Source organism: Ambystoma mexicanum, chromosome 6p, assembly GCF_040938575.1.
Source record: "Ambystoma mexicanum isolate Mex_15411 chromosome 6p, UKY_AmexF1_1, whole genome shotgun sequence".
NCBI lineage: Eukaryota > Metazoa > Chordata > Amphibia > Caudata > Ambystomatidae > Ambystoma > Ambystoma mexicanum.
In genome coordinates, this window is record NC_090935.1 from 496,397,867 (window position 1) to 496,425,044 (window position 27,178).

Sequence of the window (27,178 nt, forward strand, 5' to 3'; positions counted from 1 at the left end):
GGTAGGCCGACGGTTCTCGCCGTGTGGTCGATGGCGATGTCCCTTGAGCTGGCCCAGATAAGCCAGTCCAAGTAAGGTTAAACTTGATTCCCTTGTAGTCATAGATGGGCCGCTACCGGAGCCAGGCACTTGGTAAAGACTCTGGGTGCCGACTTCATCTCGAAGGGAAGGGCCTTAAATTGGTAATGCTTCCCCTGAATCAGAAGCTCAGGAACTTGCAGTGTCTTTGTGAATGGGGATGTGGAAGTACGCTCCTCCAGATCCAACAACGACAAAGTCTCCCTCTTCTTCCAGCTGTCCGAGCATGTGTTGAAGAGTGACCATTCGATACTTCTGGGACTTTAGGTACTTGTTTAGTCGTTGCAGGTCAAGAATGGGCCTCCAGCCCACAGTCTTCTTCTACACGACGAAGAACCATGAATACACTCCGCCCCGGAGTTGCCTTGGAACTAGCTCTATCGCCCCCTTTCTTTAGCATGGCCCAAATCTATAGCAGCAGCTGAGGGACGTGCCGCTGTGGCGTAGAAACAGGAAGCTGGGGCGTAGGAGCAGGGTCAGGGCCCTCGTCATCCTGAGGCCCTCAATCGCCTTCCTCCACAGTATCCCAGTTATCACCGCCCTCGTCGTCACCACCCTCCTCCTGGATGATCTGGAGGTAGGAGAGTTCCTCCTCCTTAGTAGAAGAGCTATCTGTGCCCTGGAGGACTTCAGCAACCCCCTCCCCAACCCCCATTCTTTGCGTCCAGAGGGGACAGTCTCAGGGAGTTGACCGGCATATTCTTCTCTGGGGTCTTCTAAATGGGCTGGAATGAAGTCTCCCTCCTGCGGGGAGGGACACTCTTGCCTTCAGGAGAGCACCCTGTGGGTCCGCCCCCAAGGCACGCTACCACAACCTCGATGGAAGGAGCCGCCTTCATCTGGTGTACCTGGGCTTTCACAGGCCAGTCCTCTTGTCCTGCTTGGCCTTCGTGGTCCCCTAAGCACCTATCCTGCTTGGCCTTCTCCTTGGGGCCAGGTCAGAGGCTCGGTCCCCTTTGACCTTCTCCCCCAAGGGTAGGGCGGACACCGTACCCTATTTGGTCTTCTAGGGGGCCACATTCAGCCTGCCCGGGTGATCCAACTTCCTCTTGGATTAAGATCCGGAGCGCTGACTGGCAACCGATGCAGCTGTCGATGTCGAACGCGCCCTGGCCGCCGCGAAGCCCGCCGTAACGGCGTTCCCGATAGTAGCGGACACCTGGTGCTTAGCCTTTTGTTGGATCCCCGTGGGAGGGGCGCCCTCAAAAAGACTCAGAAGCCCACTCAACTTTCCTGGATCCGGTAGAGGCAGGCTCCTGGGCACCACCCGGTGCAGAGGCCTTGGCCTGCGCCACTCCTCCGGCCGCTTACACCGATCCTTCAACATACGCTTTGAGAGTTCACGGCAAAACGCACACTGTTCCCTCCTATGCGTTGGATACAGGAAGTACAGGCACTGGGAATGGTTGTCATCCTTGTAAACATTCTGCAAACTGCAGTTGGAGTAAAGCTTGAAAAGGGAAGGGAATCCTTCTCATCCGACATGATCCACGCGGTGTAGGCCTTGAAGAATACTCTGGAAGTTTTCCGACGAAATCCACCCTTGAGGGGCGCCAAAGAAATCCGAAAACGGGTCCCCGTTAATCGGAATGATCGATGGAGCACAAGGCTCGATTGACCGAAAAATAGAGTGAAATCTTCCAAAAAGCAGAAGAAAAAATAAAAATAAATTAAAGAAAAAACAAAAAAAAAACGGAGCGAAGCACAAGGACTCCAACAGTGGAACATGCTGTAAAAATCTGAAGATAGATGCCCGAGGAGGGGCCTAGGTAGAGGGCAGTCATTGGCTGGGGGCAGTATGAAGCAGAGCTCAGTAATTGGTTGTTAGGAGAAAGACAGTTCAGAAATTAAACAAACCGATTTTCTCTCTTACCAAGGATTCCCAGCCTGACAGGGAATGAATCCATGCCAGATCCCATGCTGGAGAAACAGTTTCCCTTAGTCCTGTTATTTAGTTGCTAATTTCAGTAACTTATCACTTGAGGTAACTTTTAATCATTGTACAATGCAGTACAATGGGGTACACTTTTGTTTTTGACCTAGACTAACTCAGATGATTATTGGTTATTCTAGGGGTGCTATGGACGAGCTGGTGGCAGCAGTGACTTGCCACAATTTTTTTGGAACTTTTTTTTAGCCTTACCGCATTTGGCTACTGACTACTAGACAAACAAGGCCATGCGCACAAGATTTTTTTGCTCGTCCTTTGGCTATCTTGCCTTTTAGCCTTCTTCCTGGCCTGCGAGGCCAGGAAATTCCTTATATGTACTTCCAGTGCACAGGAAAGCAGAAGCTTTTGGCGGGCTACTGGAGGGCTATGTGCGTTTGCTGCCAGGAAATGGGCTGGGAGGTCCCAAACCACTTACTGGTGCCAAGCGTGTCTGGGGAATGAATGAGCTTCGCTGCTAGTGGTCCTAGTTGGACCACTGCTGGGGTGTGTGGGGCAGATATTAGCTAGTGGGGACTGCTGCTCTTACCTGGCTTTTAGGACGACTCCTGCACCCACTTGTGAGATCCTGGAAGAACTGAAGGAGCCAAGACTTCTGTCCAGCTGCAAGACCTGCAAGGAAACCGGAGACCCGTCGGAAGAAAGCTTGGCGACCCAACTTCTGCTGCTGTCCTGGGAAAGCCCTGTCTTGAAGGTGATCTCCAAAAAAGGAGCTGCGACCCAAGGGAACAACCATTCGACATCAGTTCATAGTCCTACGAAAAGGCTCTCCGGAAGTGCCCCAGAACCACACTGTGGCTGACCAGCTCAGAGCTTGAGCTACCGTGCTGCAGATGTTGCAATTCCGAGGTGAGGCCTGAAAATGGGTGAATCCTCAGTTGTGCAATAAAACTTACCCCGTTTAGATTTCATGGCCCTATCATCAAGGGTACCCGAAATTCTAACCGCGACAAGCAATTCCCTTTGTGTCGCCATGCCACGGTGACCAACATTCGAAATTGCTTACCTGTCCATTCCTGTCCTGAGACGGGCCCTGCATAGAGTGTTGCTGCATTCTTCCACTGAGTGCATGCACGCACAGCAGACAGCAAGGGGAGGGCTGCTCGAACCTGCAACTCCTGGGGATCAAGGGCTGAGGCTAACGGTGGGAAAAGCGACCTCTGACCTTCAACCGGCCTGCCAAGTCTCATGAAGAATCTGAGTACAAGGCGTGAGTTATAGCGATACTTCTCTGCCCCTAAACTCCCATTGATCAACTTTTACAAAAAACATTTATGACACTTTTTGGCTTTGCCATAGCTTGTTCACACAAGCACTCCGAAAGTTGGGAACGCATTTATTAGTTAGATTAACTTGTTCCGACACTTTGAACTGACCCCAACTTCATTTTTTCCAGCTTCAAATAACTGCATGAAAGTTTGCACAAGGCCCCAGACAATTTAGGGTTGGACTTTTGAAGTTAGGGATTCTTCTTTGTGGGCCATTAGTGCCAATACTAACCTGTACCTCTCTTTAGGGCATAATGCAAATCAAAAGCCTGTAAACCATTACCTGTTTATGTGTATGCCTCTAATTTTTAGTATTGTGTGATAATATTACATGTTGTTTTTCACTGTGTTTTGGCCATATCTATAGAAGTATTCTTATACCAGATTTTCTAAATGTAATCTTTGACTGCTACACTGGGTGTACTCATTGTGGACCCCTTACAAGCTCACCACCTCTTGAGATTTAACCAAGACCACTCGTCACTGCGGCCTTAAACTGGTTTGGCCACAGCCACAGTTGTCCCTGTCACAATATAGGTTAGGCTTCTATACATCTGTCCACCAGGCTAGAGTATAGAAAATCGGTCCCAACGAGGAACAGGGTTGGACAAGGAGGGTGTGTTGCAGGGGTCTCCCATGCATTGGAAGAGGGAAGAAGGAGCGGTTTGTTAAGAATTAGTGCAGTTCAACTAGTGTGGGACTACACAAGACCATCTCTTGGTATTCGGTAACCCACTTTTTAATATAGGCCTGTACTACACAAGTTGGCAGTGTGACTGAGGAGCCAGGTTCATCTTAAGAGGGGTAATGTGAACTGTACAATGAAATCAGTAAATACAAGTATCCAACACACTTATGTATCTATACACAAGGTATTTGAAGCATTCTTAAAAAAACAGTTCATTAGCTGTAACATTAATCCCAGTAAGGATTCAATTAAAAAAGTGAACAATAAAGCAAGTGAGTAATAGCATTTATTTAGTAGCACCATTGCACTATTGAGTTATCTAAGGAAGTAAAGGGTAAGGGTTAGATCAGAACAGACTGAGGTTATAAGAAGAGTTTGATTCTCACAAATGAATGCAGGCTGTCTATTATCCCAGCACTAAAGTGTTAAACATTTAAAACCTGTGACAGAAGCAGTGCCAAAGCCAATAGGTTCAGAAGGAGGCCTTTGGGGAGCCAGGACAGCCCGAGTCAGTGGACAAAGTCAAGTCATAGTTCTGATGTTCTTCTTGGAAATATGTCCTTAAACAGTCAGCATTCAAAAGAGAAAAATCACTGCAACTCAAGAGGAGTCCCCTTTGGAAAGCACACGCTGTAAGGCCAATGCAGGCAAGTTGAGGTCAACTTAGTGTAGGGTTAAATTGTACTCCCAAAGCTAGGAAGCACCTCAAATGGCAAAAGGATAGAGCACCCCAAACCCCACCGTAACTTTGAAATTAAGTTGTTCCAGCTGGTTGCCTTCACGATGCTATGCAGTAGACCCTTGTTCCTGGACATTTGTTGCGAGGACGAAAGGGAGGACGTTTGGCGGGCTCATGTGGCAGCACTAGAGCTGTATTAGCGCGAGGGACTTGGCAGCAATGGATTACAGTTTGTTAGGGAGAATTCTCATAAATGTGCCAATTCCTCCCACCTTAGAGTCCTCCAGCACTTTTGCTAAACTTTAGTTGGGACTTTGAACTTTTAATTCTGTTTGCTTTCTGTGTTTGTTTTCTTTGATTATGGAGTCTAACCAACTCCATAGGCATCATCTTTTCATTTGTGTCACCCAGCAACTTCAGTGCAGTGGCACAGGGAAACCTTTTCAGGCTTTCCAAAGGTTTAAATACCTTCTCTAGGATAAGCTACTGTTTCCCAGAGTAAGTAGTGAAATTGACATTACTAGCCTTTAAAATTCCTAGACCCAGCACACCCAGAGTGCTGGAGGGGTTACTTAGTATCCCCCGTGTCTAGATACTCATGTAGCAGTCAAATGTTACCCTTTCTTCTCAGAATGGCTGGTGGCAGTGGTTTTACAACAAACTACCATGATTTTTCCCGACTGCGAGCGCCGATAGCGTTAAAATCACAGGAGCCACGTTTTTCAAGATGGCATCTGAGCCTCCTTTGTTTAAAACAGGTCCTGGTCTTCTTTTTGCGCCATTTCTTTTTGGAAAGGTCCTTCTAGAGTTTGTCTCTGCGCACCAAACTACGTTTGGTCCCTTTGTTCCTTCGCCTTTGGCGGGCTTCAGGAGTCAAGACCGCCTCTGGGGACCAAGTGTCTGGGGTGGGCAGGAAGTGAGGGAGGTGCCCAAAACTCCCTGTGCTTAGTCTCCTAGGATACCTAAATGCACTTGGTGGTGATTGGCTGACTGTCCGGCAAGGACAGCCACCATGCTGGGTGAGAACTGAATAAAAGTCTTTGGCTTGGAATGCAGAGTCGACGCCGAGCTTGAACAGGACGGCTGCTGCAACTCCTGGACCGTTGGTTTTCCCGGTGAAGCCCTGCTGCAGGTCCAAATCACCAAGTTCACCTCGACAGAGAACCCCTACAACTACTTCTTCCTTTGAGTTGGTGGGACCAATCAACTCTACAGTAAGCCACCTGGTTACCAATCTCGGAGCTGGTTGCATTCCCCACAGAGTGCGGCAGGACTCTGTATAACCAGGGAGAACGAGACCAGTTTGTGTGCGTTACACACAGCCACTGAAATCGAAGTTGTCAAGTGCTAGCTTTTGGACCAGTCCCAGTGCAGGAGTCCCGACTTCCTCCCTCTTGCCCCCACGACTGAGGTAAGGGAACAGCGAGATCTGCAGGAATATAAGTCACCAGCTGCAGCTTTTTCTTCATCATAAAAGGTGTGTGGGGAAATAAGACCGAGTGTACTTACCTCTCGTGGGGAAAGTGCTTGAAACTTTTACAACTCACAGGTCTAATCAGCTTGTGACCCAACCTTCGATTCTTCTTTTTACAAACTACTTCTGAGAACTTTTGCAGAGACTTTACCGTTTACTTACCAGAACACTTTTTATCCTATCCAAGACTTTAGCCCATTGACTTTGGCCTAGCCTATTTAATTGACTTCTGCTGAACACAAAGTATTTGCACTGCCTAAGAATAATTGTAACCCTTCATGTTACAATAACCTTTGCCTTTTACTCCTCTTCAAAAGTATTCTGAAATAGTATTGAAGTATATTTGTGTGTGATTATATTGCCTCCTTTTATGAAGGTTTTATAACTGACAGCTAAATTAATAATTATTTATCAAAGAAACCTTGAGTGTAAGTGTTTGAACACTTGTTACTGTAGACCTCTGTGTAACCTCATTACTGTTCACATTCCCCCTCTTGAGGCAAGTCTGGCTGCTCAGCTACCAAAACTGTAGTACAGACGTATACCAATGGTTGGTTTTGCTTACAGCAGTAGTCCTAGTTGTTTGTAGTAAGGGTACTGCATACAACCTTTGCCCAACCCTGCAGATTCAGCGTCTTTGCTGTTTTGGCACCTTTTGCTCAGCGCCAACTAAGAACGAAAAAGCTTTGGTTAGGATTTCTTGCTTCTATAGGGTCCTCTGGATGCCCACGAAGATCTGGCCGGTTTCAGACTTCGGAAGAGAATACACAAGTGGTTGAGGTACCCCGGGTATTGGGCTTCTGCAGCCTTGGAAAGACACAGCAAGGGGGGGTTGTGCCAAAAGAGTTTGTCTCGGGCTAGTTGGTCCCACCAGCTTTCGAATCCCTGCCGATTCGAAAACGGGGTTAGCACAGCTGCAGGACTTCACCAGGCACTTTACGGTTTGGGGGGGGCGGTGGGAGGCCTTCTGCTGGCGTCTTTGTTAGGTAAGAATTAGTGCAGTCACACTAGGTGTTGTGACGCAGGATTGCGTCTCCCTCTCTGGTGCGTGTTGGGTAAGAATTGATGTAGTAACAATGTGCAAGACTACACAACACTTATCGGTTTGGTATTAGGTAACCCACCTTTTGGTATAGGTCTGTACCACACAAGTTGGTAGTGTGACTGAGCAGCCAGATCTATCTCAAGATGGGTAAATGTGAGCTGTACAAATGAAATTAGTCAATAAAAGTAATATTTTTAGGCTTCAGTTATAAATAGTTATTTAATATCCGTTTTTTTTTTATAAAGCCATCTTTAAAAAGGCAATTCTTTGTAAAGGTTAAGCAAACTAATTACTTTTCAAAATCAAGAAAAGTTGGTGAATACTCTTTGGAGATGCCAATACATTTCTCCTACACCCTGAGGTGACTTCAATAACAAGGATATCACACCAATGTACTTTTCAGATTCTGAGTTTCAGGAAGGAAAGGTTAGTACAGTTTCGTATAAATGTGAGAACTGAATCCTCCAATGAAATCTAGGTAAGCCTTTCCGAGCAGCAACAGTTTAACAAGCTACAACCTATGGAGGGCAATGTCAATGGATTCAGAAGAGTACTTTTAGAGAGCCAGGACAGTCTTTTAGACAAGGTCTATAGTTCTGATGCACTTCTTGGATAACGTCTATCACTCACACACACAAAAAAAAAAAAAAAAAAAAAAAAAAATCACTGAAGACAACACAAGCTGTTACACACCCCCTCCCGGCCCCCCCCCCCCAAAGCACTGAACAGTACCTCTCGTTAGAAGAAAAGTGGTCCAGCTGAATGTCATCTTGCTACAGCAATGCAGACCCTGGTTCTTGAGCCTCAGTCGTGGGTACTAGAAGGAGGCCGTTTGAAGTGCTCCTGTGGCAGTACTCTGGGAGGACTTCGGCAGCTACAGGCTCTTAGATTCAGCAGCACTTTGCGTTTCAAACAGCACTGAATCTCTCTGGTTGGACTTTCCTTGTGTTGGGAAGGAATCAGGATCCTCCCCGAACCCCCAAGCGCTTTAGAGTTAGGCAGACATCTTCAAGGCACTATAATAGACTGGAGAAGGGGGGCACCGGGAAGGCTATCATGCAAGCATAATCATAGGCAAACACTGAAAAAGGTAGTTATTGCATTAAATAGGCGCAATTAACTATTAGCTGGATAGATTTGTAATGTCAGATCCTAGGCATTGTAAAAGCTTAGTTAGTGCTGTAGAGGAGTCAAACTCCCCCTTCCTGATTTGTATTTGTAACGCGTGACAAACTAAATCGTATATTTGCGCAGATGATATCAGAAGAGGTAGATGATATAGATCATTAAAAGGCCCCCAAAAATAAGGGGCCATCTACATGTAGAGGAATGTTTTTCAGTGCTCAGCGGAATTGCAGGAGAGCGCTCACGGTCAGAGGTAGAGTAGTCCACAACCTGGGACCAAAAACAGAGAATCTTCTGTCACCTCGAGATGTATGAGCTGAGTGAGGAATGATCAGGAGAGGACGGTCGCTATAGCGAAGCTGTCTCATTGGGTTATATGCAATGCAATTTATGCACTTGAAGATAATGCAAGCTGTTTTGAATATAATGTGCTCAGCAATTGAAAGCCAGCGCAGCTCCCGGCGGTAGGGGACAAGTGATTTGTGCAATTTAAAAATCAGTCCGACAGCCACGTTCTGTGCTCTGTGAAGCTGCTGGAGCCGTTTCAAAGGGAGGCCCAGCAATTGCAGTAGTCAAGATGGGCACTGGTCAACGCCCCTACCACAGAAGCATGAGCCTCTTTGGGATTGTAGGGACGTGTTTGATGTAGCATTCTCAGGACAAAAGGGACTGCTTTAGTCTTTGCTCCCACCTGTGCTTCGCTGCCAAGATCTTGTTGCCACATAATTTTAAGCTTTTGGCCAGAAATGTTGGGACAGACAATTTTTTGCTGGCCGTCAGCAGATGCTTAGGGCCGAATACTATAAGTTCGCTATTGGTAGCATTGAGTTGCAAGTAGTTTAGACATCCAATTACTCACTTCTGCCAGGAATTGCTCCAATTTGCCAAATGCTTCCTGAAAATTGATAATTCATACAAATACCTGGGTATCGTCCGCATATGAATGGAAATCCAACCCATAGCGTCTCAAGATTTCCAAGAGAGGTCGGATATATAGATTAAACAGCAGTGGAGACAGGGAAGATCCCTGCGGGACTCCACAGCTCAGATGGATGAGGTCCGACAGGAACTCTCCCAGTCTCACACGCTGCTGACAATTAGACAGAAAAGACCTGAACCAGTTCAATGCTGAGTCAGACTCTTCCTACCGCCTGTAGTCGTTCCAGTAGAATTTCATGATTTACTGTATCAAAAGGCCGCGGACAAGTCCAGCATTACCATGAGTGCGAGCGCCCCTTGGTCCGCTGCCTTCAACAGTTCATCCTGTATTACTAGGAGGGCGGCCTCAGTTCCATATTGGTCAGAATCCTGATTAGAATTGGTCTAATAATAGTTTGTGTTCAACAAACTCCTGGGACGGATTAGTGACCACCTTCTCAAGAATTTTTGCTGGCCATGGCAGTCCTGCAATGGGACGGTAGTTTTGCAGAACCTGCCCAGAAGGAAAGAGGCCTGTGGGATCTAAAAAGGACCAGAGGCGTATAGTATACAGTGTCCGTCACTATAGTCGAAGTAGAACTGACTCACCAGGTGTCCACTGTCGGTCAAGGGTCCATGCGGGTTAAAAATAGGCCTCGCATGTTTTGTGCGGCAAAGTGCATTTAGAGATAAAATAGTCTAAATTGTGGAGGAAACTACAGACCCAGATAATGTGAACAGGACGAGTGGAATATGGATGGATGGATGGATGGATGGATGGATGGATGGATGGATGGATGGATGGATGGATGGATGGATGAAAACATTTTGTACATGGATAACCAGGTTTAGTTTTCCTTGGGCTCAGCCTTGAGGTTTGTAAAAGTCTGCAGAGCTGCAGTGTGTTTTTGCATAGCTAGCAAAATGTAGAACAGCATGCCCTGACAAAACCGCCAACACCGAAGAAGGTTTTGAAGCATCCCTATTATGGAAAAAGGACAGATTGATGATCCAGCTCCAGTGTCAACACCATGGCAAGTTGGACCTATATAAACTCCCGCTTGAAACCTCTTGGAAGGAACAAGAAAAAGGGACAGGAGAAGACCATTCAGGCAGCAGAGTCTTTTGCTACCATCCTAGTTTGTAAGATTAAGTTATCCTTACAAGATCGCCTTTGGCCTTATTTCCCTAGCAGGGTATATTCATTCTGGTGTGAGCGTTATTATGGACACCCTTACACTTGCTCCCTCAGTCCTGTGGTGAGGGGACTCTGGATCTGGATTTCCTGCTTCTGGAGTGTCCTTAAGAGGCTCCTGGAGCTTTTGGCTTGATTTGTTCCACTGCAGACTGCGCCAAAGTGCAGTTGGCCTCAGGGTTAGTTGGTCCCACTAACCCAAGGAAAGCAGCCGTTCCTTCAAGAGCTTCTCAGTCATTTCGAAAAAGGTCAGCACAGCAGCAGGGCTTCACCGGGCAATTCAAGATCCAGGAGGTTGTAGCAAGCTTCTCTTCATCAGATGTTTCTTCCAGTGGTCGACTGACTAGTCCCAAAACCCTCACCTTTTAAGCAGGTTTTCCCATTCATAGTTTGTTAGACTCCAAAAACAGTGAGAACATGAAATCCAAATCAGATGAAAACCCATGAGAAGAGTGAGAAAAGTGTCCCACTCACTCCAGGGTTGAAATTAAAAAAAAGACCCAAGTCGAGCAAGAGCTAGGGGTCTAACAGTCTTCTCTCGTCTTCTGCTTCCGATGTTAGTTTCCAGTGTCGACTCTGCTCTTAGTCCCAAAAACCTCTTTTAGCAAGCCAGCCAATTGGAACTGGTTTCACTCAGGCACACCTACAGACAAAGGACAGGGAAGTTTCGGGATCGATCCTCACTTCCTGCCTCTCCAGACACTGGAGCCTGGGCAGGATTCAGGGCTGAAACCCGCCAAATGAAAAACACACAAAGGACTCAAACCTGATGCAAACAGTAAAAGCCAAGAAGAAAGAAATTGAAGAAAAAAAAAAAAGAAGACGGGGGCCATTTTTAGAAAATGGTCACCCTTGGGTGCAGCACTGCAGCTGAGATTTCAGCCTGCAGATACGGGTCACTAGGTAGAAGAAAAAATAAAATAAAAAATAAAAAAGGGCATGGCCTGGAGCGCCATCAATGAGGCTGCTCCTGTGATGGCCTCCATATGAAGCTTGCTAAGTCGACATAAAGCAGCAGTTTCCAGTTATGGAGTGGAACGAAAATGACAACTAGGGCTATTGGAGTGCCCTGGGCATCACTGGACACACTTTGAGCCTTCTGCACCAGTTCATTGAGCTCGACTGCGTCCAACGACCGTAGCGCCCGATGGCGCTTCCAGTCCAAGATGGCGGCCCGGCCGCACTCCAGCGACACATCTGCCATTTCGTTTTTCCACCAGAAGCACCTGATCCAGCGCATGATACGCGCCCATTCTGAACGGGGCTGGAAACAATGTAATTCATAATTGAGGAGCCTACCGCCAGAATATATAAACATAGGTCACGGGAGTCCCAACTGTGTTCTTGCCTTCCTGTCCAGGGGTGAGGTCTTCAGGACACTCCTATCTGATGGGAGAAATAGGGGCTTTCTGCTCCCCTCAACAATGCAAATCCTAGCCCTGCTGTAAAGACAGAGCTGCCACCACACACAGGCAACCCTGAGCTGCAGCCCACAGTGACGGACAGACAACTACCAATCCAGAATCAGGGGGCATGTAGTGATCATGTCCACGGTCCTGGAACTGCCCTTCTGTAATCTTCATATCCTGCATCTCAGGGGGACCCCGTTACAGCACTCTAAACCCTTGCAAAAATGACGAAAAAACCTCAACCCCGACATCTGCACTATGTTACTCCCGCCAGAGAAGTGGAAGAAAACCGACATGCCTGCAGCCCCACCTTCGGCTCTGCTGGAAGATACTGCCCAACTGGCTACCAAAGGGGATATCCAGGCCTTCATGCTGGACATTACAGTGAATTTGATAACGTTTGGCAGAGTTTACCACTAAACTTGAGCAGACGGACCAGAGGGTGTTGGAAGTTGAGCAGAGAGTGGGGGAGATGGAGGACCTGCCCCGGGAACACGCAACAAGACTTCTTGAAGAGCAACGCAAAATCCAGATCCTGATAGACAGGAATGAGATTCTAGAATACAAGCAAGAGGATTTGGAAAACAGGGCCCGAGAACTTACGCATACGGAGGATCCCCTCCTCGGACCCAGACCAGAACCTGGCAGAATATGTGGGCAACCTGTTCCAATCCCTCCTACCACATCTTGAAAAGCCCCAACTCTTACTGGATCGCACACAGATTGCGCCCTCGACAGGGAGTGGAAACTGATTCCCTCTCCCTCCCCCCCCCCCCCCGGCCAGATGTGATCACCCAAGTCAATTTCTACATGACTAAGGAGGCAATAGGTCACTCCCGTGACAAGCTGTCGTTTCAGGGGTCCCCCCCAGCAAATCTTTCAGGACATAGCAACAGCCTCCATACAGAAGCAGAGGGCCTTGAGACTGTTAACAGTGTTCATTTGAGACCATAAAATTAGGTATCGCTAGCTGTTTCCAACTGCGCTTCAATTTTCTTATAAGGGGGTTCCCCGAACTATTGGGTACCTGGAAAGACAAAAATGATCCTACACCTCAGCTCATTGGAGGACAGAAATTACGGCTCACCTGACTAAGGGCAGCGCTGAAGAACTCCCGCCTAAGCCAAGACTGATGGCCTGGTCGAGGGTCCAGAAGGGCCAAAAGGCACAGTGACATGTCCCCATGACCCGCCGATCCGGGTATATCAGGTGACCAAGGCCTGAATAAGTGACATGACCTTGGGCTCCTGACCCTAGGCCTCCAGCCCCAACGGATGCCAAAGTAACGGGGAACACAAGATATCTACTGAGTTGCAGTGGGCTTCACACAGCCCATGCCGGACTCAGGCGGATGTCACCTGGAATCCCTCGGAGTACATTGCAAATCATTTTGATTCAATTTGTTAAGGATTTCCCCGGCACAGAATTGCCAGTATCCTGTTTGTTTGCAGTTATAGCTTCATGTTGGAAGCTTAAGTTAAAACCTTGGTTGCATGGTGGAACCATGAAAACAACACTCCTGAATTGCAGCTGAACTGCACCTCACCCTCATTTCCCCCACCCCCCAAATCCACAGAGCTCCGATTCCTCAGAAGATCTTCGGCCATATAAGATACTGAACATCATCTCGCTGAAAGTAAGGGACCTGAACTCTTCCCCCGCCAAATTGAAATCGATTCTACAGCATCAAGACATGAAAGGCTCCGTAGCCTTTACAAGAAACCCATTTGCTGCCACCAGACGTCCTACGCCTCCGCAATAGGCAATTCCATCTTCAATACCTGGCCTCTAAAGAGACCAAAAAGAGGTCAGAGGGAAAGGGGGCTGACGGGGGGAGGGGTTTGGGGGGACACGGACGTCTATGGAATTTAATTCAGGGACTGGACACTTTGCTCTGTCTGGGAGGCGGGGCGCTTACGGCAATCAAAGGCCTTATATATGGTCAACTTTACTCGCCCCAATGAGGGACAGGAGCCATTCTAGGATACTGTAGGGAGTAAGCTCTTGCCCTTTCTCGAAAGACAAACTATTATCAGAGGAGACTTCAATGGGATCCCGGACCCTCTTTGAGTCAGATCACATACTCCGGCCCCCAGAGGTTTTAAGGTTGCCTTCTGTCTTCTTTGTCCGTTTCGGACTCTGGGGGTGGTGGTCTCATGGAGGGTACTACATCAGGGCGAAAATGACTTTTCCTTCTACTCGCATGTACACCAGACTTTCTCATAGATAGACCTACTAACCTCCCCTCAACTTCTCGCCTTCGTAGAGGAGGTAACCAGAGACGCAAAGATATTGTCAAACCATTCTCCAATCAAACTAAACCTCCGAGCGTACGATCTGGACCCGACGCCGCTGGAATTTGTATGACCCTATTCTGAACGAGATGCCACCAAGAGTTGCCATTGCCAAGGTGATCCGAACTACTTCCAAGAAAACCGAGAAGAGGACACCTCCCCAGTCAATACTTGGGATGCTATGAAGCCCGTGGTTAGGGGAAGAACTGATTGCTCACGTGGTTGTATAACAGAAATGAAGGTGAAGGTGGGGGAATGGGGAAGGTGGGTGGGGGCTACCCTCCTGCAACTCTTAAGTCCCTAAAACCCAGAACCCCAAGCCGAGACGGGTTCTCAACGAGATTTTACAAAGTGTTTATCCCCCCAATTGATATCCCCGCTAACGACTTTAACTCCTTTGGTGCCTCCGGCTCCATCACTGCATCTATGCAGGAATCCAACACATTCCTCCTGCTTAAACCCGGCAAAGACCCCTGAGACAGCCACTCGTATAGACCCATCTCCCAGTTAAACAGACGCCAATATCTATTCCAAAATCTAGCGAACCGCCTGGCAGCCATTCTCCCCAAGTTTGTGATGAATAGGTCGACCGGGGAGAATATCCAGAGAGCGCTAAACCTAGTGGATATAGCGGTGCTGGACCTAGATGCTGCCAAGGCCTTCGATAAAGTGGATTGGTCCTTCCTACAGCTTAACCTGGAGGCATTTTGCTTTGGCCCAAACTTCCGGAAGCTGGCGTTGGCCAACTATAAATCTCCAAAAATCCTTCTCCGGGTTAATCACAACCTATCGGAACCTATCCTCCAGACCTCTGGATAGAGACAGGGATGTCCCCTGTCCCCTCTTCTGTTTGCTCTGGTAATAGAGCCACTTGCCCAGTGGATTCGTATTGACCCCAACATTAAGGGTTGCCAGTTGGTGCCTCCCAGCACAAAATCTCACTATATGCTGATGACGTGCTGCTCTCCATAACAGATGTCCATCCCTCTCTAATAGCCTCTCTCCACGAGCACCGTAGGTTTGGGGAGGTTGCAGGGTTTGCCATTAACTTCGGGAATAGGCTTGATGCCTGGGGAGTTGGAGACCCTCAAATCGCTGTGTCCTGTACAGTGGAACAGGAAGTCTATGCCCTATCTGGGTGTCCAGATTCAGACCCACCCAAGGGAAGTTTAAATCCCCTCTTTTCAAGGAACTAGAAAAGGACCTGGAGTGGTGGACCTCGCAGGAGATCCCTCATTGGGCGAATTATGGCCTATAAAATGAATCTTCTCCCATGGTTCCTATACGCCTGCACCTCTCTGCCCACCCATTGCCCCCTCTGCTGCACCTACAGAGGAAAATGCTCTGGTTCATTTGGAAAGGTCAAAAAGCAAAAATATCCCTAAAGTGATGATGGGCAGCTCCCGCCTGGAAGGGCTAGGGGTTCCTAACTTACATAAATACCAAGTGGCATCGCAGCCAGCGCGTTATCAGGCCTGGGTTGTGGCGACTGATCCCCAGAAATGGATAGAGCTAGAACAGTCCCATCTCCCGCTTCCCCTCCACTTTGTTCCACCCCTGCTGCAGAAAACATGGACAAGGATTCTGGCCTCCACTAAATGCACTCAGTATATGGGACTAGGCATAAAGGTCCAGGGGAAACCTCATGTGGCCCGAGTCCGAACACTCCAATCTTCCACAAGCCGGCTTTCTCCCTCGAGCTTCACCCCTTAAAAACTTTAGAATGTGGGTAGCAGGGGGGGCTGGAATCCCTGGGGCAACTATTCAGAAATGGCCAGCCTCACCCTTTTCGAGGACTGCAAAAGGACCTTTCAATCATCTGAAACAGACAGATTTTCTTATTCACAACTTCAGCACTGGTGTACTCACCCTCTGGTCCGACAGGAAGCTACACGGAGCCTTGCTCCTCTCGACCGGACCTTGTTGGACCTGCCGGTGAGAGGTAGGATCCCCAGTATCTACAAACTGTTGAATGACGATACACTCTGCCTCAGACTCCCATATAATGGCACTATGGGAAGCAGATCTGGGGAATTCACTCGAAGACAATGCCCGAGTGACATATGCACTAGAGCCCACTCCTCCTGCGTCACGAATTGAGAATGTGCCTATAAACTACTCCTTTGCTGGTACTATCCCCCTGCACGCCTTCACCAATTCAAGCAATCCCTTAGCCCTCATTTTTGGCGCAACTGCAGTCAACCCAGTTCATACCTGCACATGTGGTGGAACTGCCCAGTCATCCAGTCCTTTTGGGACCGATGTATTTCCGCCATAAAAGACATTACTCAAGTGACAATCCCCAAAGAACCGGAAGCTAGCCTACTACACACACCTGTACCAGGGTCCTATCCGAGAACAGGAAAAACTGCTGGTCTGCTCACACAAATGTTACTAGCAGGTAGGATCGCAATAGCCCGCACATGGAAGAGGGCCCCACAATGACTCTGTGGTGGCTCAAACTTTGGGTCATCTTGATAGCGGAAAAGGTCACGGCCGCCAGGGCAGGCCTCCTACACCGGTTCTCTGACATTTGGGCCCATTCATAGAATAGGACCAGAACTTTCCGACACAAACCCACAAGCTGCCCCATGGGGCCTGCGGGCCAACACTGGACTGTCCACAGATGACCTGGAGCCACTGAACTTAGGGGGAATAGGGACAGGTGGAGGGGTGAGGGTAGGGAGGAGATATGGGGCTTGGATAATGAGCGCTTGAAAATATACAGCTATCGTGTTATGACAGGACTTTCTTTATACTTGTGTGCCACTTCCATTCTGTAACCGATTTAAAATAAAACCTTTAAAAAAAAAAGAAAACCACTGCCACCAGCCATTCAAGTGAGTTAGTGTGTGTTACTTGAGGAATTAGTTAATTGAAAGGAATCACTATGTAAACCCACCCCCACTCCACATAGGGTGGTGTGTGCTGGACCCATAAAGTAAAGGTAAGTAAGACGGGGGTCATCTTACTATTCTTGGGAACAGCAGTTCACCAAAGAAAATGTAGTTAAATAAAAAAGGTGCTGTGTGTCACAATGCAATAGCAAATGCCTAACAGTAAGGCACATAGAAAATCTTAGTCGGACATTGGCCAGTGAGAAAAAGGTTCCACTCTCTCGGGAATCAAAATTAAAAAGCCCGAGCCCATCAAAAGAGCTGGGGGCCACTAAGGTTAAAGGGAATTGGCAGAGAAATGAAAATTCTCCCCAACATGCACTCGGAAAAGGTTTACCCCCACAGCAACAAAACCAATCTCCGGGTACCAGGCTTCGGTGAAAAGGGCCTGTGGAGGTCATCATAAATCCATATCTAGATGGAATGCAAAATCATAGTAAGTTAAAGTTCTGAGAATCGGCTCTGTAAATTCTCAGATGCTCTGTACTGACAGAGCGTGTTAAACAAGATTTGTTTAGAACCATATTTAACGGACTATTACATGCAACATCTTTATGCATTTGATTATTTCAATTGTGAAACCTTGGTTGTAACATTGTGAGATTCATCACCTTATTGTGTTTTCGGATGTGAAGTTGAACATTAATAGAAATAAGTTAAAGAAACTGATACAAATTTCATTTTTAGAGGGTCACAATCATCCTCCAATATACTTTTCCCATTGAAATGCACAGACAAGAAAGAAGTTCAAGCGTGTGCCACCATTCCAAGATAGTAGTTGTATAAATGCTACTTTTGACACAATGCTAAAATTAAAGCTGCTACATTGTCACCAGAGTCTGCCCACATCATCCTCCAAGAAATCTTTCATGCAACTAAAATGACGCTACCCATACCTAAACACAGGCCTTCGCAATAAATTAGCAGATGGTCATTGTACAGAAAACACATGACCAATAAACTTACTTTGTCTAGCGTCATATCTGGAAGCTCATCAGCAAGTTCACTTGCTGAACTATTGGCACTGGAGCAGGTTATGACAGGAATTGAAGATTCATATCCATAGTATGCTAGCAAGTCATCCAGAGGCATGGTTCCCTCCTGTTGAAATGGAGATAAACCGGATATTGAATTTGTTTGCAAACGCTTGTTGGGGAAGAAGTGTATGTTGGGGTTCCGATTCCCCCCATCTTTCTGGGTCTCGTAAACCTTTTGCTGGCTTCCATGATAAAAAAAACAAAACAAATATATATCACACAAACAAGATGCATTTCTAGAATCTAGCCTGGTGAAGGCCACCTTTGTTATAACAGGTTGGCTAGCACCCAATCAACGTAAATGTGTAATCTCAGGAGAGAGGGGTGGGATCAGTAGGGTACATAATTTAATCAGTCAATTATAAAAATAGTTATTTATTTTAGCCCCCCATCAACACACAGGTAGCATTATCTCACCGCATCCTAGAATACACATATATACAATCACCAGTAGGTTCACTTATCAGATAACTAAGTAAGCAAAGAGTGCAAGTTGGATGCAGTAAATAATGGGAACCAAATTACAAGAGCAATACCCTAACTTGAAGTAAAAACCCCAAGTTTAATGGGGCCTTATGCCCAAATGACACAGGGTTCAAACTTGTAAGAGTCCTCGGAAAGGATACAACGGGCATGTGGTGATGATAGTCAAACATTTCAAATTATATATTTTTTTTTTTTTTTTTTTTTTTTTTTTTTTTTTTTTAAGAAGCAGGATGGAATAAGTTACTTACCTGTAACTGTTATTGTCCAGCATGGATCTGGCAAGGATTCACATGCTCATGAATATTCCCCGTAGACAGGCCGGGAATCCTTGGCAAAAGTTTGTCAGCAGCCGGACAGTCCTTGCCGTGTGGTAGACGGCAATGTCCTTTGACTTGGCCCGGATGAGCCAGTCGTCCACGTAAGGATACACAGGAATCCTGTAGTTGTAGATGGGCCGCCACCAGCGCCAGGCACCTGGCGAAAACTCTGGGCGCCCACTTAAGAACGAAGGGAAGAGCTTTGAACTGGAAATGCTTTCCTTGGACGACGAAGCGCAGGAACTTGTGAAGCTTTTCGTGTATGGGGACGTGGAAGTGTGCGTCCTCCAGATCCAACGACAACAGAAAGTTTCCCTCCTCCAGCTGGCCAAGCATATGCTGCAGCATAACCATCCTCAACTTCTAGGACTTTATGAATTTGTTGAGTTATCGTAGGGCGAGAATAGTCCTCCAGCCCCCAGTCTTCTTTCTTACAAGAAAAATATCTTGAGTAAACTCCAGAGCCTCTGAGTCGCCGTGGAACCAGCTCTATTGCCCCCTTTTCTTAACATGGCCCAAACCTCCAGCAGCAAACGAGCGATGTGTTGCTCCTGTCGGGCCACCAGTGGTATTCGCAGACACTTCCGTCGTTGACATTCCAAAGTGTGCCCGTGGGCAAGTGTGTCCAGCACCCACCGATCGGTGGGGATAGTTAACTCAGTTCGCCAGCCGGCATCAGACCGGGTGCATGGATGGGGGCCCGACGTCCTGGCCGTTTCAATCCTGCTTGGAGGGTCAGCATGCCGCCTTCGGGTCCTTGATGACTATGGCCACCTCTGAAGGCCTTCGAGCGACCCCGGATAAACATAATCAATAATCTTTAAGCCCCTTGATCAAGTCAGCTTCACTGGCATGTCACCCGCAGCTTTGCCATTCAGTCGCGTGAACCCCCACTCTTAATGAATGCCACCTCAAGGCATATAGTAAGCAGTGTTGCATAGCAATTTGCTATACAGCTCGGTAGGTTGGCTAATTAAATTGACCCTTGTGTAGCAAAGCTAGTTATTCAAGTTACCCTGTTCAATTAAAGCACAGCTCACTTTTCATTCCTCTCCTACCATTTGGGCTCTCGCCAGCCTCTTTTGTCTGTTCAATGCAATTTCAAAGGGGCTTATGGAGAGAGTACGGCAGTAATCATATCCTCAGCACTTGTGCCAAAGGCCTAAGTGGGAGTGCTAGGAAAGCTTTCGTTTTTCAAATAAATGAAAGCCAGTAGTAATCGGGAGGATACTTTTATTAAGCTAACTGTATCCAGTCGGATAAAGATCAGTACGAGTCAACTTTATTTTTATTCTTTATTATATACATAAACATTTCACTAACAAGATCAGAAAATAACTGTTCAAAAACAAAGTACGTAAATGCAAGTAACAGCAAATATATAAAAATAAACCACCCAAAAAATAAAGAGTTGGAGACAATAATAATCATTACATTTTCCCCAGATCTTATCAAAAGAGGACAGCTTGTTTTTCCGCATATAGATCACTTTAACTTTGCAAGTTTGAGCATCTCCTCAACCCATTCGTCCAGTGATGGAGCTATTTTAGTTTTCCAACCTCGAAGAACCAGGCGCTTGCCCACTATGGCACCCCTGAATAGCCATTTCTTTTGAGCTCATCTAACTCAACATCAACTCCCAATATAAATGTTTTGCAACCTAGAATTCTTATACATACTTCACATAATTCTGCCCAGAATCTGGAAACTCGGCCACAACATGTGTTCCAAGGTGCCAACATCTTGCACACCCACATTCATCTGTATTTGACAGGCCACATTTTTTCCAATCTTTCTGAACACCAATAGACTCGATTCAATATTTTAATTTGCTGCATTCTTTCCCTCAAGTTCACAGAACATAAAAGTACATTTCTGCACATATTGTGCCAAATCTCAGGAGAGATTTAAAAATCAATCCTCTTGCTCCACTCTTCTCGTAATTTCTCATTACTGTGTTGATTAGCCACCGTCATTTTGTATATTCTGCTAGCCAGTCCACCCTCACCTACCTTTTCTGCTAGAAAAATGTATAAATCTAGAGTATTAGACCAATCAACACTAAGATTTTTTTAAACGCCTGTAGGCTGTTTCTGAAAAGCCCAAAATGGCCCATTTCTCACACACCTCATTCGCTGACAGCCATCTACCATCTCTTCCAAGGTCACCAATCCTCAATTCCACACAGAAACCATTCAGGCCAAAACAGAGTTCTAGTATGGTCTTAATTTTTAGGCTCAGCCAAATGGATGCCTGTTGACACTTAAAAGCATCCGTCCCCAACTGCTCTAGTAATTCACACCAAGCGTTACGCAAAAATGCTGTAACCATCGATTTATGACCACGCTCTTTTGAAGTTGTAGTTAAGAGCCACCAGGTCAATTGGACCAAAGGCACTGGATTCCGCAATTGCCCAAGGGTCAGGAACCTCACAAGAAAGGGATAAAAGATTGGGCCGAGAAGGTCAAGTGATACGCTTTAAAATGTGGAACCCCTAATCCGCCTTGATCTACAGGAAGCTGTAGTTTAAAATTTTACGCCTAGGCGGCTTCCGGTCCCAAATAAATTCTTCCATCATGTGCGCCAATTCCTTCCAGTACTGATATTGATTTTCAAGGTTAACATGCCAGTTATATAGTCGACCATGGAAGCCAAATTAATTTTGAGGGCGTTGACCTTGCCCCAGAGATAAATTTAGGAGCGACCATCTTTCTAGATCCTTTTTAACGTCCTTACTAATCTCCCTTAAGTTTTCTTCAACCATGTTATAGACCGACGGCGTCAATCAAACACCCAAATAGCGTATTCGGACCTCACACCATCTAAAACCAAAACCAAAACCCGCGACTAATGCTCTATTACATCTATGTGTGAGTGGCAATACCTCGGATTTTTGCCAATTAACTTTGTAACCCGACACTTCGTGAAATTTAAACAGAATCTGCATCAGACATGGAAGAGAAACTTATAAATTTGAGGACAAGTAACAGATCGTCGGCGTAGAACCATACTTTTTTGCATTACACTATAGCAGCTAACACCGAAGAACATAGATTCACACTTGAGAGCAATAGCTAACGGCTCAATCGCAAGAATAAACAAAAGCGTTGAATGAGGGCACCCCAGTCTGGTGCCACGCACAAGACAAAAGGATTCTGATATGACACCATTCATTTTAACACACATCGGCAGTGGGATTGGCATTTAACAACTCTCGACAATATTCATCTCTCTCATCACAGTATATAAAAGCAAGGCATAAATTAGTTTTCAAAAATTGATAGCAGTGTTTGCTAATTAACATTTTTTTGATTAGCAAACAGAACCATTTGCTTAGCAAATTTGCACTAATATTAATGTCACCAGCCGTTTTTTGTACCGAAGGCATGAAATGAGCAACAGTACAGCAGTATTGAGAACTGCTTAAATAAGACATTAGTGAGGTGAGAGGAGTCACCCCTTAAAAATTATTTAACCTTCAGCTAGACCTGTAGGTCGGGTAATCTAGTTTACCTATTCAACCTAAGAGAAATGCACTCAACCCAAAGTAACAGGACAACACATTTAAAATGCCATTTACGTAAAATTGTGCATGTCACTACAAAATCACTTTGTTTGGCACACTGCTACCAACCAGAGGCTAGCCATCAGTGAAACATTTGACAGTGCAAAAAAAGTAAATGTTAAATAAAAGTTTCAAACATCTCTTGTAAATGCTACTCGCCCTTGCTTTGCGAGCCATAGATGAATTTCTGTAGAATGTAAAAAGTTAGCTGCATGAATGGACACAAATAAATAGATATGATAAAAAAAGGCCCTGAAAACAGTTTGGCCAGTTGTCTCCTACAGGTGGTAATCTATAATACAATCATAATGCAAAGTGAGCTCTGGAGCCTAACTACAGTGTTTGGTATTGCAGTAGATCTGTAGATGTTCAGACTGGATGGAACTATTGATACTACTTTGCCTGGGCATCTAGTTTGCTTTGTGTATTCACTATGTACGAGGCAAGAAAGAGACTAAGCAGAGTGGATTGCGTAGCAGACAGAACTGGGCAAACAAGGTGGAATATTGTACTTTATGGTCCTCTCACTTTCAGGATACCTGGTATAAAGCAACAGGGTGATAATATAGAATGTCAAGGAGTATGGGTTCGCTCATGGGCTGGCCACCAGTTGCAAGATTTCTGCAAACTGCACGTTACAGAACTAGGTTTGCCATAAAAAAGCATTTGATCATGTGATTATGTACATTTTCAAAAGTGTTCACTCGTCAATATGATGCATCTTATCTTGCCCAACAAAATGAAATATAGTTGGCACTATGAAATTTAGATACTCTAACCTAAACTTCACTGTAAAACATGCAGTTGATGCCGTGTTTTACAGTACCAATACTGTAATAACTTACATTTTAGGAATGGAATTGCATGACTGCCTTTTAAAAAAAATATAAAGTTGACACATACTGATCTTTGCCAGACAGAATATAGATACTTTTATTAATCTATCATCCCACATAATTCATTATTTGAAAAAGAAAAATTAAATTCTTGCCTAGCACTCCCACACATGCATTTGGCACTTATGAGTGGAGGAGACGATTACTGCTGCACTTCTCTGCATTAGCACTTGAAGTGACCAGACAAAAGAGGAACCATGGGTGAGCTGTGCTTTCATTTGCTACACAAGTGTCCATTTTATTAGCAACCGTGCAGAATTGCATAGCAAATTGCTATGCGACACCGCTCATTTTATGCCTTGAAAAGTATTCCCAGTTAACTCTACCAAATGCCTTCTCAGCGTCAAGGGAAGAGACAGCTGCATCAGTATCACCCTCATTCGACTTTTCCATGGTATGAAGCAGCTTTCGGGTGTTACTAGAAGTTTGCCTGTTTTTCATAAAACCAGATTGTTCTTCTCCAATTGTGGAAGAAACTGTTCAATTCTCAGTTCTAGATCATCCACATCATACACAAGGCCTATTCTGAAGAAATAATTTGTCCTGAAGATGGCCACAACACTTGCTTCCGAATGGACACTTGAAAAAATGTCGACATCCCATGTCTCTAATAATGTCTAATATAGGCATTAGAGTTAATCTTCTTTGAAAATAGGGTTTACTGAATTACCCATCTCTTTCTTTTTTCTTTGCCCTTTTCTTTTCTGTCTCAGTGATTAGACATTTGTTCGGTCTTAATTCGATGCATTGATTTATGAATCCATCTTGTTTTTTTAAACATTTTTTATGATTAAAATATTTCATGCATTGTATTGTGTTGTGCTGGCTTTGCCTTCCTGTACCAATGAGTATCCTTTATTTTTGTTCTCTCTGAAAAATGTTCGGGTTATGTTAAAGTGTGCGAGACTGTAATCACTCAATCTCTACTTTTCCGAGAGTTGAAGTATAGAGGGGTAATCAATTCTCAGTGCCTGAACCCCCTTTTTTTGCACGTTTTGTCCCATTTGAGAATTGCTACCCCATAAATAAAAAATTGTGATTTTGCCAACCTTTCTTAATACCCGACAGGATGCTTGGCCATCTATTTTCGGGAGACATCAGATCAAAGTACGTCATGTGTTTCCAGAAGCATTTGGCTCTTAAATCCATTAACGCTTTGCACTCCACTATTACATGTTTTAGAGTTTCTTTGATGGAAATATCCCCACAATATCTACAAAAGTTCTCCTGTGCATCAATAAGATGCCTTCTCGCCAAAACATCTCGTGTCAAATGCAAGTTAAAATCGTAGATGCAAGATTGATGATCTCAACTGTGGCGACAGAGCTCTACACAAGTAAAACTCGAGCTCTTTTGAGTTTTTTTGTTCAAATACAATGGCATGAAAGTCTTTATAAGTGACATTTATTTCTTGTTTCAATCCAGTCCAATCTGTATATTTTATCCCTCGCTTGTTCTGGATTTGTGATGAGCGTGTCAATGCTCACATCCGCCCTCGCCAAGATTCTGAGTATGCAAGTTGAGCATGATTGAACAAATGCATGCAAGGACAAATTATAGATGGACAAGGATGCTAGGATGTTATCAGTTCGAGTGTAAACTAAATATTTACGAAACAGGGCACACAACCGCCAGTTATATTTAACAACCAAAGAGGTAAGACACAACTCATGTCACAGCCATGGACCTGGTAAACATTGTGGGAGACGCAAGATAGCCCTCCATAATTTCACCTCCAATTTGTTGAAGAATGATGTTGAGATTGGTCTCACTAGGCCCAGTGACATTGAGAACGTGCAAGTGCATGGGGGAAGGGAAAAAGGGGGAAAGTGCATGGGAGGGGGGAGAAATTGAAAAGTGCAGAAGCATAAGAGAGGACAAGATAAATAATAAGTAAATAAATAAATAAATACGGTGATCAGAAACAGTGGTAGTGCAAGCCTGTGCGGGCCAAGAGCAAGGTTAGTCAGATAGGGAGTATCTGATCAGTGCAGACGAACAGTGGGGGGGGCGTATGTGTACAGATACAGGCCCCAGTGCAAGGGGTGGCCAGGGGGCAGTGCAGGAGGGCGACAGGGTGAGCAGGGACCTGGGCATGAAGGGCAGACGGTGGCCAGGTACAGCATTGCTGAGAGAGAAAGCAGATCGGCAAGGGAGAGGAGAGGGAAAGGCAGAGGCGAAGAGGAAGGTCTTGAGGAGCTTCCGGAACCGTAGGTGGTTCTCCTCAAGTTTCAAGGTGGCAGGTAGGCAGTTCCAGAGGGAGGCCCCCGCAGAAGACAAAGATCTACCACCAGCTTGTTTCTTTGAAAAACGACTGACCCTGAGGGAGTTGGGAGGTAGATGAGCGAAGGGCTCTAGAGGGGAGGTATTTACGGAGGGATAGTTGAAGGTAATTTGGACCCAGGCCCCAGAAAGCCTTGTGGACAATGCAGAAGGTATAGATAAGTTGGTACAACTTCCACACTCACATCTTTGATCCTCAAATACATTTTAGCTCTTGGTTAGTCTAGGTGCATATTTCACTATCCGAGTTTTTCAGATTTATGACTAGTTCGTTATCTAGATAGGCACTTAAAGCAGACAAAAGTTGTTGCAAACCTTAGCACCAGGTCATCCGCATACCATAAAGACCTAATCGTTACACCATTAATTTTCCGAACAAACCTGAAGAAAGCCCTGCATCACATGTATGAAAACAATTAAAGAGGACCGAAGCAAGGATGCACCCTTGCTTCAACCCTCTTGAAGTGGAAATTGGAAGAGGCCCAGAATTGACAACCTGATTTTTATAGAGGTCACTGAATGTAGATCGTAAATGATATCACATAAGGTTGTTGGACACTTTGCAGATAGTAACTTCCCCATCAGCTTAACCTGATAGACCGAGTCAAAAGCCGAGTGTAAATCGACAAACGTGAAACAGATTGGTTGTTTTGTCGCCTGTGAGTTGAGAGCATTGAGAGTTAAGAGATTGATTGCAGTTCCCAACCCAGCAACGAAGCCTGTCTGGTTCGGGTCACGTTGTTTATTAGCTTGCGACCACCGGGAAAAGTCTCTCAAGAACTAGTCTTGAGAAGACCTTTCTGGGGGCATCAAGCAGTGCGATTGGGCAGTAGCTTGACGGGGTACCCCGATCACCCTTCTTAAAAATTGGAACAATCAAGGAAGATTTCCACGAAGTCGATAGTTTCCTGAAACTTAAGACTTGTTGGAAAACATTAAGAATGCCAGCCCATTTCGTCGGATTTTGCTTAAACATGAAATTGCTCAAGCCATCCGGTCCAGCAGCGCGAGGGGAAGACGATTTATGAGATCTTCAATTATTTCTTTAGAACATTCCAAAAAACCAACCCTCTGAGGCTGGATTCTCATACCTATAGTTGTCAAAGTCGCATCTGCATATAGGTGTGAAAAATGTTCCAGTCATAAGGCTTCAGAAACCCCATTCAGTTGGACACTAGTTTGTGTTTGGTTACGTGTTTTATTAAGTAAGGCCCATACTTGGGCATAGCTTTTGTTATAAACTAATTGCATGAAAGCCTCACTGTCAGACTGAAATAATTTTGCCTTCCTTGCACGGATCCAGTTTTGATATTTACACTTTATCTTTTTTCGTGCCGGATTACGTTTAGTCGATGACAATCTGGAGACTGATCTCAGCACTCTCCTACAATGGCCCTCGTTTGTTGTACAAGTTGATCATATCTATGCTTATGTGGAGGGCGGTGCGAGCCTTTATCTGGATGGATAATTTGAAAGGAGGACAAGATCTCTACATAAGAGTCAAACTTTGTCCCACTAAGATTGAGTGTTGCTTCATTTAAGGCATCAAGTGAGTTATTAGACCATTTAAAGGTGG

The 27,178-nt window shown here is 45.6% G+C and overlaps 1 protein-coding gene across 4 annotated transcripts in view; it reads right to left on the bottom strand.

Moving 5' to 3' along the window:
• Positions 1-27,178, bottom strand: part of MIER3 (MIER family member 3) — a 465,034-nt gene that overhangs the window by 432,694 nt on the left and 5,162 nt on the right. For all 4 annotated transcript variants that reach the window (XM_069627312.1, XM_069627309.1, XM_069627311.1 and 1 more), the window contains exon 5: positions 17,985-18,119. In XM_069627312.1, coding sequence (XP_069483413.1) covers positions 17,985-18,119 — 135 coding nt within the window. The remainder of the gene's footprint in view (positions 1-17,984; positions 18,120-27,178) is intronic.